The 12937-nt window shown below is 43.2% G+C and overlaps 1 protein-coding gene across 1 annotated transcript in view; it reads right to left on the minus strand.

Annotated features, from left to right (window-relative positions):
• LOC134674191 (prolow-density lipoprotein receptor-related protein 1) overlaps nt 1-12937 on the minus strand; it is a 154348-nt gene that overhangs the window by 32301 nt on the left and 109110 nt on the right. The window contains exons 71-79 of the mRNA XM_063532248.1: nt 12234-12407; nt 11477-11670; nt 10779-11087; nt 10091-10303; nt 8885-8973; nt 7263-7355; nt 3781-3856; nt 1690-1751; nt 993-1098 (exon numbers count right to left, since the gene is read on the minus strand). Coding sequence (XP_063388318.1) covers nt 993-1098; nt 1690-1751; nt 3781-3856; nt 7263-7355; nt 8885-8973; nt 10091-10303; nt 10779-11087; nt 11477-11670; nt 12234-12407 — 1316 coding nt within the window. The remainder of the gene's footprint in view (nt 1-992; nt 1099-1689; nt 1752-3780; nt 3857-7262; nt 7356-8884; nt 8974-10090; nt 10304-10778; nt 11088-11476; nt 11671-12233; nt 12408-12937) is intronic.

Raw genomic sequence — 12937 nt, forward strand, 5'->3', positions numbered from 1 at the left:
CACAGTATAAGTTAATAGTACTAGTAAACTTCCTACAAAACCGAAGTTTGACAGGCGATTCAAGGACGAATCATGCTGTCTCAGTCTAATGTATGGCACTATACCTTTCGGCTATTTAGGGTTGTCAAAATTCAAGTCATTATGTTGTCTGTGGTCGTACACGCAAAGGGACGTCAAGGTTGTGCCAACCCTAATAATTCCTCGGAGCAATGCTGAGCCGAATAGAACCGCGAATGCCCGAAAGGAACAGTTTCGCCGCACCCCCCTCCTCCCCCCTCCTTTTTAACACAAAGTCTGTAAATGTTTAATAACCGCTTTGTCTTTGAACGCTTTAAGTCATAAACAAAAACGTCTCTCACACACCAACGTCACGGGCGCAAGCTAGCTAATGTAAACCTTACTTGAAAGTGTGAAGGTTACTTTGATAGCGTACGCCATAACACTTACTAGTTAAGACGCCTATTTGTTCAAAAGGTTAAAAAGATAGGTAATCGCTTTTTCAATGAGAAATAAATACAGTACATAACCTGTGTCTATATCAAGAAAATTAGACATAGACATTGCCATTTTCAACCAAAAGGGTACTTGTCGGTTGTCAATAAGGCGCTATTTCCTTCAATTTGAAATCAACCTTATCAACGTCCGACAATGTGGTACCTTCTGGTTGAAAACGTCACATTTATTGGTAATAACGTATTACAGGTCACAATTTTCAAACTCATTATAATCAGTGGCGTAGCTAGCATGGGTGTCACCCGGTGCGGAAATTGTGGGTGTCACCTCAAAATTCAATCAAAATTGTAAAATATATTTAAAGAGTAATTGTAATTTATGTTAAATAGCTCAGGATTTACTCCATCGCTTTAATTTTACATGATTTTACGAATGTTTATAGGTGGAACTACTGATGTTCACGGTCGGGTGTCACCCATTTAGGGGGCGGACCGCCCCCGCCGCCACCCCTAGCTACGCCACTGATTATAATGCCATACCTTTCGTCACCCGCTATATACAGCACCCGCGAGTCCTTTTCTCTCTTCGTGAGCTCCCAGGCGCGGAGGGACCCGTTGACGGCCACTATTGCTTGCGCCTTCTCACCTATAATGAAATATTGAATGTAAAAACCGGCCAAATTCGAGTCGGACTCGCGCACTGAGGGTCCCGTACCATTAGGTACACAAAAAACGGCAAAAAATCACGTTTGTTGTACGGGAGCCCCACTTAAATATTTATTGTGTTCTGTTTTTAGTATTTGTTGTTATAGCGGCAACAGAAATACATCATCTGTGAAAATATCAACCGCCTAATAGCTATCACGGTTCATGAGATACATCTTGGTGACAGACAGACGGACAGATAGCGGAGTGTTAGTAATAGGGTCCCGTTTTTACCCTTTGGGTACGGAACCCTAAAAAGTCACCAAAGCCTCCAGCGAACAATTGCACTCAAGAAATGTCAACCGATATCGCCGTGATTTAGGTAGCCTAATGGTTATGGCGCCTACCGCAAATGCCGAAGACGCTGGTTCGATCTCAACCCATGGCATTGGAGCATTGCCAAGTTCATGAAATAGTCAAATATCTTCTTGAAATATGTGGGTCCTATAACTATCAATCTACCACAGGTATATACGTAGGTATAGGTAGTTAGGGTCAGGTATAGGTAGGTAGGTATCGTATAGATGCTTACCAATCGCTTCGCAACTCCAAGTGTTATCCGGCAACTGTCTATGTTTGTAGCCTTCCAAGCATCTATAAAAAAGTAGAATGTCAAAATAGTTATTTACGATACAAGTGCGGAAAAGAGGAAATTCGAAACGAGTGGCGATTAATTAAAACACGACCGAAGGGAGTGTTTTAAATCGACACGAGTTGCGAATTACCTATTCGCACGAGTATCGTACAACGTTTTACAGTACATATGGCCCTTGAAACTTTTGACATACGCACGAAAAGGTCTATTTTACGCACTAGTGCGGGAAAATAGGACCATATCTACTGTAATAATGTTTTTTTGTAATAAATATAAATTAAAACAGATAAAACCGGCCAAGTGCGAGACGGACTCGCACACGAAGGGTGCCGTGCCATACGGCAACAAAATTACGTTTGTTGTATGTGAACCCCATATAAATATTTATTATACTCTGTTTTTAGGGTTCCGTACCCAAAGGGTAAAACGGGACCCTATTACTAAGACTTCGCTGTCCGTCCGTCCGTCCGTCTGTCACCAGGCTGTATCTCACGAACCGTGATAGTTAGACAGTTGAAATTTTCACAGATGATGTATTTCTGTTGCCGCTATAACAACAAATACTAAAAACAGAATAAAATAAAGATTTAAATGGGGCTCCCATACAACAAACGTGATTTTTGACCAAAGTTAAGCAACGTCGGGAGGGGTCAGTACTTGGATGGGTGACCGTTTTCTTTTTGCTTTTTTTTTGTTTTTTTTTGCATTATGGTACGGAACCCTTTGTGCGCGAGTCCGACTCGCACTTGCCCGGTTTTTAGTATTTATAGCGGCAACATAAATACATCATGTGTGAAAATTTCAACTGTCTAGCTGTTACGGTTCATGAGATACAGCCTGGTGACAGACGAACAGCGGAGTCTTAGTAATAGGGTCCCGTTTTTACCCTTTGGGTACGGAACCCTAAAAATCATATTGACACATTGCCGACTGTGGTGTACTTTTTTTACGTTAGAAACGAACCATTTAAACGATCCAAAATTTTCTCTTCTGTCAAATTTTTCCATCCCTATCCCCAGATATAATTGAATATTTGCAATAACATTATGTCAGTTTAGCATTTTCCTATTTCTCTGTACGAAACTTTCCACTTACAGTGCATTTTGTACGAATACAAGTTTAGTTTTGCATTGTAAGTACATTTTGTTGACTTCAAATTAGCGGCATTGTGTGCTTAGTGGTGTAGGTGGGCCATTTTATTTAAAGTTGTCCCCTACACTTTTTTTCAAAACTGGGATTATTTATGTTATTTCTACTCAGAATCACGAGCTCTTTCTATCCTAATAGGAGAGAAAAAACCGGGCAAGTGCGAGTCGGACTCGCGCACGAAGGGTTCCGTACCATAATGCAAAAAAAAAAACAAAAAAAAAAAGCAAAACAAAACGGTCACCCATCCAAGTACAGACCATTCCCGACGTTGCTTAACTTTGGTCAAAAATCACGTTTGTTGTATGGGAGCCCCATTTAAATCTTTATTTTATTCTGTTTTTAGTATTTGTTGTTATAGCGGCAACAGAAATACATTACTGTGAAAATTTCAACTGTCTAGCTATCACGGTTCGTGAGATACAGCCTGGTGACAGACGGACAGACGGACGGACGGACGGACGGACGGACAGCGAAGTCTTAGTAATAGGGTCCCGTTTTACCCTTTGGGTACGGAACCCTAAAAAGTGTCCCAAGGTTATTCCCCGTTACCATTTTTTCATAGACTTTGTATGGCGGTTTCGGAATGGAAAGATCGAAAAATGTATGGAAATCTTGGGACACTTTTTTTCTCCTATTAGAATCAAAAGAGCTCATGATTCTGAGTAGAAATAACATAAAAATCCCAATTTTGAAAAAAAAGTGTGGGGGACAACTTTAAATAAAATGGCCCAGGCCACGTAGCCAATCGCTTACGCTCCGTAGCGATCGATACGCAACTGTTACTGTCACACTAATATGGAAGAGTGATAGAGAGACACAAAGCGTTTCGTTTTCGAAGCGATAGCGATTATCATCTTGGCTAGGCCGGCAGGTACTTACTTGCAAGTGTGGTTGTGTGCGTGTTTCGGTATGCACACCTGGGAACACGAGCGCCAAGTGCACGGACCCTCTTCGCCTGCGTACAAAACATAATCTGTCATTGCTTACCTCCCCAACGTCGCCTTATGTCGCTGTCGCTTAGGGTGGTATTCCATCTGTCCGATGTCATTGCGTCTCACTCTCGCATTAAAGCAAAGTGTGAGATGCAGTCCACATTGGACAAAGGGATTTGATAAGGTGCAGCGAGACAATTTCGACAACTAATCGAAATATCTTCCATGTTTTACGTTATTAACTAGAGTCTCACACAACACATCTTTTTAGCTATCTGGACCAGGGATGTTGCGGATATTCGCATCCGCATCCGCATCCGCGGAACATCCGCATCTGCATCCGCATCCGCATAAATTTGATGCGGAGCATCCGCATGTTGCGGATGTCGACCACGCCAGTAACAGGAACGTATTAGCGGCGGCGCCGGCGGCGTAAGTGCTAGGTAATTTCGTCATTATATATAATGAAATCGTCTAGATCCCGAAAAGTCGGCCAAGTTACAGTTTATTAAATAAAACGCACCTATATTCTTGCTCAACTAAACGTTTCGTTTTTTAAAATAAAATATGCTAAAAATGTAATATTTGACGTTTTTTAAGAACCAAATGTTGACATCCGCATCCGCGGATGTGAGGCTTTAAATATCTGCATCCGCGGATGTCAAAAAATCTGCATCCGCAACATCCCTGATCTGGACATATAATATGTCACTCTAGGTAATAATAATAATGTAAAACATGGAAGATATTTCGATTAGTTGTAATTATTCCGCAGTCGAAATAGTCCCGCTGCACCTATACTTTTTTTTCAGTCACGAGTCTATGACGTCTTAAATGACGCATCAGACATCAAAAATTACCTAAAACAAATAAGTGTTATGGACAACACAAATCGATAGACGGTTTGAATCAAACTCTAGTATGAGTTACGTCGACACTTCGTTCGCTAGTTTACGGTAGTGACAGCGACATCTAGTGAGCAATTGAGTAAACTTTGCGCGCACTACGTCTTTGGTATTCCATCTGTTTAAGGTGGTTCGCTTTTCATACAAAATTCAATCAAAGCTCATTAAGTAACTACACACTATTAGTACACAAATATTTCCGCATTTATCTTCTTTCGAATATTCGTTTGCGCGAAATTAACAGGAAAACAATGTTTCATACAGAAATCATGCAAAAATCATAGTTAACTTTTCATCAATTTTACGTATGTGTGTGTCACAAATGTCGTGTACAGATACATTTGCGACGTTGCCATACCATTTCCGACGTTGCCGGGCTGACCACGGCTCGAATTTGGAGTGCCGTCATGTTTAGTGCAATTTTGTTGACACTGATATTTGACAGGTAGTTAATTGACCTAAGCGAGAAGTTCGTCAGCTTAGCTAAGAACTATGATGGCGTGTTATGCAAACAGTCGCTTTTTTGCTTGCAAACGGAAGATTCCCGGTTCGATCCCCAGTCATTGTATGCTGGAACATAACTTTTTGTATTTTTGTTACACCTAAATTTCGTATTGTTTTTTTATTTTTATTTAATTTTTCTTATTATCATAAATCGATTATTAAGTATGGGCTACACGTATTCTTTTATTTTTACAAAGATAATTAGAAATTATCTCTCTGATTTTTACAATCAGGACATCCTCACTGCAACAAAAACCGGGCAAGTGCGAGTCGGACTCGCGCACGAAGGGTTCCGTGCCATAATGCAAAAAAAAAAAAAACAAAAAAAAGCAAAAAAAAACGGTCACCCATCCAAGTACTGACCACTCCCGACGTTGCTTAACTTTGGTCAAAAATCACGTTTGTTGTATGGGAGCCCCATGGGGGATTCAAATCTATATTTTATTCTGTTTTTAGTATTTGTTGTTATAGCGGCAACAGAAATACATCATCTGTGAAAATTTCAACTGTCTAGCTATTACGGTTCGTGAGATACAGCCTGGTGACAGACGGACGGACGGACGGACAGCGAAGTCTTAGTAATAGGGTCCCGTTTTACCCTTTGGGTACGGAACCCTAAAAAAAAGTGTATAAAATTTCCTGTGGTTAAAAATAATGGATTTTGTCTATGAATGATAAACACAATTATTACTATAGTTTGTTTTTTTAGCATTAGAAATAAGGTAAACAGTCTTGACGTGTCTTTTAATTGATAAACACATTTTAAAAATAAGTTACGGCAAATATGTAACAATTATAAATCTAATACGATCATTTATATTCTTCTGCTTTCATAAGTAATCGTTTTTGATTTTAAAAAAACCTGATAACACTGAGTATGTGGGGGAAGCGCTGCTGGCCTAGCGGAAAGCAATTCGGAGGTCGCGGGTTCTAACCCCGGCTCGTACCAATGATTTTTCGAACTTTTGAACGAAATAGCATTTGATACCTACCTATTTATACACCGATACCTATTTTTCGGTGAAAGAAAACAATGTGAGGAAACCGGACTAATCCAAATAAGTTTACTCTCTGGGTTGGAAGGTCAGGGCAGTCGATTTCGTAAAAACTAGTGCGCATGCCAATTCTGGGATTAGTTGCCAAGCGGAGATTGAATATCTGGGAGACCGACCAAAGCTTACAAAACAAAAACTCAAAAATGCGCGTTTTCTCATAGACCTAGCTAAGAGATCAAACCCCTTATAGCAAATTTCAACGAAATCGTTAGAGTCGTTTCTGATACCATCCAAATTTATAAATAAATAATTATATACCTATATAATAATTGCTCGTTTAAAGGTAAGATAACACAAAGGAGAAACAAAAAGAAATTACCTACTCGCACCAGTCTTGAACCCCAATCCTCTTGCACGTATTTCCACGAACATACCGTTACGCTATTGCAACATACTTACGTTGTGTGAAATTGTCTACTACAAGGATCACGGAAACACTGTTTGCATGTGTGAGTAATAGTAGGAAAAAGCGTGACAGCAACACTCCGTCGAATTAAAAAGGTGGTTTTTGCACAATGAAGTATTCAATGTTTATTTTAATAGTTCAATATTTACTTAAAGAGTGCGCGAAACATACTTTTAAGTATACAAATACCAAGACCATTTCACAAAAAAATAAAATCTGAAATTTTGCAAATGTGGTGCCATCTAGCGAGAGTTAAGTTTTGAGTAACCTAGGCGAACCACCTTAATTATTTCTTCCAATGTGTATTGCGTCTCACTCTTTCACTAATCACAATGTGAGACGCAAATACACATTGGACCAAGAAATTGGACAGGCAGAATCCCTGTAAAATATTTATTTTTTTCTCTATAAAATACTAATTATCGTAAAATTAGGTCGAATGAAAAGATTTCAAAAAAATATAAAAAGGTCAAAAAGTAGCCGAAAACACCTCGCGTGATTTGTGCACAACCCCTAAGTAACTCTCCTAAACATAATGTATAATATGTGTAATACGCACCGGTGTCGCAGTCTGCGGTTGCGGGCACGCAGCGGCCGTCGCCGCACATGCGCTCGTCCGCGTCACACACCGACTCCGATGAACGTCTGCTGCCTGTTAACAATTCTATGTATAACTAGGTAGCCCGTCACACCTCATCCTAAGCCTCACACACACACCCGAATGCTAGTGGGGAGACACTCCTGACTTCGGTCGAACTCGGCTCCGCTCGGCTCAACATTGCTCTGAGCAATTATTAGGGTTGGCACCACTTGACTTCCTTGTGCGTGCACGACCACAGATAAGATAATCACTTGAATTTTGACAACCCTAAATAGCTGAAAGGGATACTGCCATATATTAGAAAGGGATAGCATGATTCGACCCTGAATCGCTGTCAAACTTCGGGTTTGTAGGAAGTGTCCTTTCTGTACGGTAGTACTATTATTTCTTCTGTGCTAATGGTCTGGTTTCCTGGGATAGCGGTGCCGTCATACAGCGGCCGTCTCCATACAAATACTACGACATCCATATTTAGCCGTATTATTTCGTAAGGAGACGGCCGCTATATGACGGCACCGCTATCCTAGGAAAACCGATCGTTACCCTAAGGGCTAAGCCTAAGGAGCCTGTGGGACAGCCTTAGATGACCCGGCGAACTTCGTTTCACCTACCTATATCTATCTATTTTATTTACTACTTACTAGCAAAGAAAAAAAAACAACGGGTTGCACTCCGGGAGTGCCGACCGAAGTGAAAACTCAATGACTAGTCCAAAATGTCTGCAGCACTATGTATTATTGACCCATCCTCCTTTTTATTGAAAAACTTTAGTTCCGAAATTGCTGACCAGTGAGCTTAAACTTGTAGCGTTAATTGTTTAAAATTCGAGCAGTAATTGTTAGCAGCAGCAAAGTTACCTAGCAGACCTCGCATCTAAATATTGGTCATGATATTTTGAGTTTTATTCACCAGTACTAGCAGTACCAGTAGTAGTAGTTCACTTTTATTAGCGATTTCATCAAGATGTAGCTTTATTGAATTATATTTGAGTGATATAAAGTTAGAATGTAACTGTGAGATCCTCGTATTTCAGCCCGTACAAGATTAGAACGTTGAGCTTTATTGCTTAATATAAAAGTCCAGTTTTAAATAATTGACCTGATTATGATACGTTATGACTAAAGTTCTTTGGTGAATAACATTGTCCGTGACACATGACGTCAGCGTTACGTTACGCGTTACGCTGAATCGAGTTTATCATTTTTTCCCCAACTCAAAAAGTGCTCAGCGCCGTTAAAGAAGTTTTCACTTCAAAAATTGGCCTTTCCATAGAAAACGTCGACATCCACTCGACCAAAATGTATGAAACAGGCAAAAAAAATTATGTCATTTCGGAGTTGGTCCCATAGAAAAAGTTGTTCAGTATGGCCTACCTAATCACCTCACATAATATGGCTAACGGTCCAAAAATTATCCTGTATATTGAAAATAACGCCATCTACTATAGGCCAAAAGTTATGGCGCCATCGCTCGAAAAGATTGTTATCTGAGCACGCCTATATAGTCAAGGCGTCAGAGTGCGTGATCACATGTTTTTGAGCACATCGTCCGCTCGGATATATCTGATGGCGTGTACGTACACATGATGGAGTTCTCGTCGGAGCCGTCGGGGCAGTCGACGTAGCCGTCGCATAGCAGGGCCGACGGCAGGCACGAGTCGTTGCCGCATCTGTGGATCAAACAGGGAATATAATAACCAAAGAGAATAGATAGTATAGAGGGCTATTGCCAAAGTAAATTTTGTAGTGACGATACATTTACTGCCATCTATCGACACACGATTAAAACTTAAAATTAAAAATGTATAAATTAATCACAATATGTTTACGGATAAATGATTTTTAATTTTTATTGTTCCATAATGACCCATGTTCTTTCACTGATATGTGTTAAAATTGTTAAATATCAAACGGTGTCGTCAACGCCATCTAGCCGAGAATAGGCCAAAGGTGTGTGCGCCATCTATTCGAGAATGACTTTTGCTTGATTTCCGAGGTACGTTTTTTTCTTACACTTTATTTATCTTATACGGAGTTATATATATCTCTCGAATAACCCATTTCATAGTATTTGTTTTCTTAAACATAGGCTGTTGCCTAGCATATTTCTCTCACCTCTCTTCATCTCCCCCCGCTATAGGCCCCGTGCATGAATTATAGGAGGCAGCATAGGAGCCGTCAGATTTTTGGCGCGAGGTGTAAATGTGTCGTGTATGCTTCCGATGTAGCGCACAATATGGCAGAACCTACTTTGCACAAGGAAACGTACCGACGAGAACGATAGATGGTAGCACTCGCTTTGGCAATACAATCAAATCAAATATCATTTATTATCACGCAACTAAGGCCCATAGATATATACCTTACAAACTAACGTACATACAATAGTAAAATCTTACAAGCTAAAAATTATTTCGGCGACACGGCGGTTTTCAGTTGTGGCAATGTACATGTGCACATATGTTTTCGATTCAGGCCACAAGATGGCAGACCCTCCAACGCGTACGGTCACTATATTTTACCGTCTCCTGTCGCAACCCCGTGCATCGCTCCGGCGCTCTATGGTGCCGCCATCTAGTTGTGCAGTTGGTACAGCGATAGGGTTTTGTTTACCTGAACATAGGCACTATAGGCATAGGTTGGCACGCGTGCCGCTCTCCTCCTCACCTCCTCACCTCTCCCCGCCTCAGTCCCTCGTCCTGTCGCAGCGCCACGCGGCGCTCGTTAGTGCTGCCATCTAGTTCTACCGGCATTAACAAGTACATTTTCAGAGGTATAGGGTTTTACCTGAACATAGGCGGTTGGCACTTGTGCCGCTCGCAGCCGTCCTCGTCGCCGCCCGCCACGCAGTCGCGGCGGCCGTCGCAGCGCCAGGCGGCGGGCGCGCACGCCGCGCCGGCGCAGGCGAGCCGCGCGCCGCACGCCGGCGCGGGCGGCGCCAAGCACGCCTCCTCGTCCGCGCCGTCCGCGCAGTCCACCGACCCGTCGCACCACCATTCGCTGGAATTGGAAAAAACGTTCGATGAGGTTAAAGTTTAACCGTTAACCGGGCTAAGCGCCACTTGCACCATCCCACTAACCCGGAGTTAACCGGTTAAACCAGTGTCTAATTGCACTGGTAGCCATGGTAAGTGCAGGTAAATCCCGGATTAGTAGGATGGTGCAAGTGACCCTAAGTCTAATATTGGTACTAAAGGACGGTTCGTCTATCTCGCGAGCGAGATACTGTCTCCAGCGCTCGATCGATCCCGCACCTGTCCGCACAACCATCTGTATTTTCTGTTGCTACCCCTATAAACTAGATGGCGTTGTACGCATCGTAGCACACAGTCCTTGTGTCTGCCGCACGGTCGCGCTCTAACAGCGCATAAAGGCGCGCAGCCAGTCTCGTCGGAACCGTCCGCACATTTCGCCGCCCCGGAGCACCGTAGGGCGCCACGGTGTTGCTACACTTGTAAACTAGATGGCGTTGTACATACCGTAGCACACAGTCCTTGTGTCTGCCGCACGGCCTGGCTCTAGCAGCGCATAAAGGCGCGCAGCCAGTCTCGTCGGAACCGTCCGCACATTCCGCCGCCCCGGAGCACCGTAGGGCGCCACGGTGTTGCTACACTTGTAAACTAGATGGCGTTGTACATACCGTAGCACACAGTCCTTGTGTCTGCCGCACGGCCTGGCTCTAGCAGCGCATAAAGGCGCGCAGCCAGTCTCGTCGGAACCGTCCGCACATTCCGCCGCCCCGGAGCAACGTAGGGCGCCACGTATGCACTCGCCGTTGGAACATCTGTGAAATTTAAAAGGTTATATTAGTAAAAGGTAAATCTCATTGCTAAAATCTACATTACCTGACTTCTAAGCATATTTTGGCTTAAACAAACAATGGAAAGTGAATACAGAGCCTAAGATGGAGCTCACCGGTTCAGTAATAGCCTATATTCACTCTGGCTTTAAAGAGATCGACATCATATATTTGTCGGGGGCTACAGATGGCGGGAGCGCATTCCATTCCTTAGCAGTCCGCACCAAAGACGAGGCAAACCGTTTCGTGCTGACATATTTGTCAACACGAAACGGTTTGCCTCGTGCCACATATCTTCGTGCTGACAAATAGAACACAACCGTTACAGAAATTAAAAACATCAAAATGGCGGCCGCTTCCAGTCATTATTTTACCTAAATTCAGTCTCGGAGCAGTTCCGGGGCTCGCAGTGCAGCTCGTCGCTGAAGTCGCCGCAGTCGTCCTCGAAGTCGCAGCGCCAGCGACCCGGGATGCAGCGCCCGTCCGCGCACCGGAAGTACGTCGCCTCGCATCCGGGACGCGCGCCGGTGCCGCAGTCAGCCTCGTCCTCGCGGAGCGGACAGTCCGCCTAAACACAATCAATTAATCACTAGTTTATGTGACTGCTACATAATGAAAGGCATTAAAATACGAGTGGGGTAGGCAAAGAATCACACGAGTATTTTAATGCCTAATTATGTAGATGGCAAAAATGCCGGGACAACGCGAGGAGGATAATGATGATGCTATTGCGCTGTCGTAGAAAAAGTATACTTTATGCAACTGTACATAATTAGGCTTTAAAACACGAGCGATGCGAGTTTCATAGTAAGATCATACGAATGCCTCTCATTATGAATCAGTTACATAAATAAACTATTTAACCGAGGATGGTCCTGTGATATACACGAAATAACTAAGGAAGGGATCACTCACTGAAAACTGTCGTAAGGTCGCGGGCGTTGCATCTCGATAGGCAAACGGAATCGGACTGCCAGTATGGCGCGCGCGAGGTGATTAAGTGATTGGCTTGGATAACGTGATGAATGGTGAGTGTATGAAGATTAGGGGGTTTACAGACGTGTGTATGAGGGTGCGTCTACAAGTCTGTGTTACTAAGGGCTGTGCTACAACTAGTTTAGTGTAGCTGACCTCGGCGTCGCACTGCCAGTCTCTGGGGATGCAGCGTCCGGAGGCGCAGCGGAAGTGGCGGGGCGGGCAGGCGCGCGCGGCGCAGTGCGCGCCCTCGTCGGCGCCGTCCGCGCAGTCCGCGTCCGCGTCGCACACCCACACGCCCGGCACGCACGACCCGTCGCCGCACATGAACTGTTAGCAATTATAAAACACGCACATTATACTAAATATACATACATAATAAGTTTTTGGCAATTTATCGCCGACTGTACTTTTCCACAGGCAACTAATGCTCATCAAGACAATTCTAAAAACCCCAAACACAATTAGGTTTCGTTGTTTTATCACATTTTTCCTATGGCCACCTCCGGTCTCCATCATCAGATCAGATATCAGATCGATATATGACACCATAATATTGCATTGTGACCCGACTTACGTATGTATGCAAAATTTCAGCTCAATCAGAAACCGGAAAGTGGATCAAATTTAACTTGCAAGATTTGATTACACACAGACAGACAACGGTCAGGTGAAACTAAATAAAAGCTTGTAAAAAGTGACTACTTCCAGTGTTTTGGGCAGTGGATGCCCGAGAACTTACATAGCCACTCAACCGTCCGGCCCGCGGGACTGTTTTCCTGTCAACCGTCCGGGTTTTTTTAGCGACGCACACGCCCCGCGCAGCGCATTCACAACTTTCTACAAAAATTATAACTACA

This window comes from Cydia fagiglandana, chromosome 19, assembly GCF_963556715.1.
Source record: "Cydia fagiglandana chromosome 19, ilCydFagi1.1, whole genome shotgun sequence".
NCBI classification, from domain to species: domain Eukaryota; kingdom Metazoa; phylum Arthropoda; class Insecta; order Lepidoptera; family Tortricidae; genus Cydia; species Cydia fagiglandana.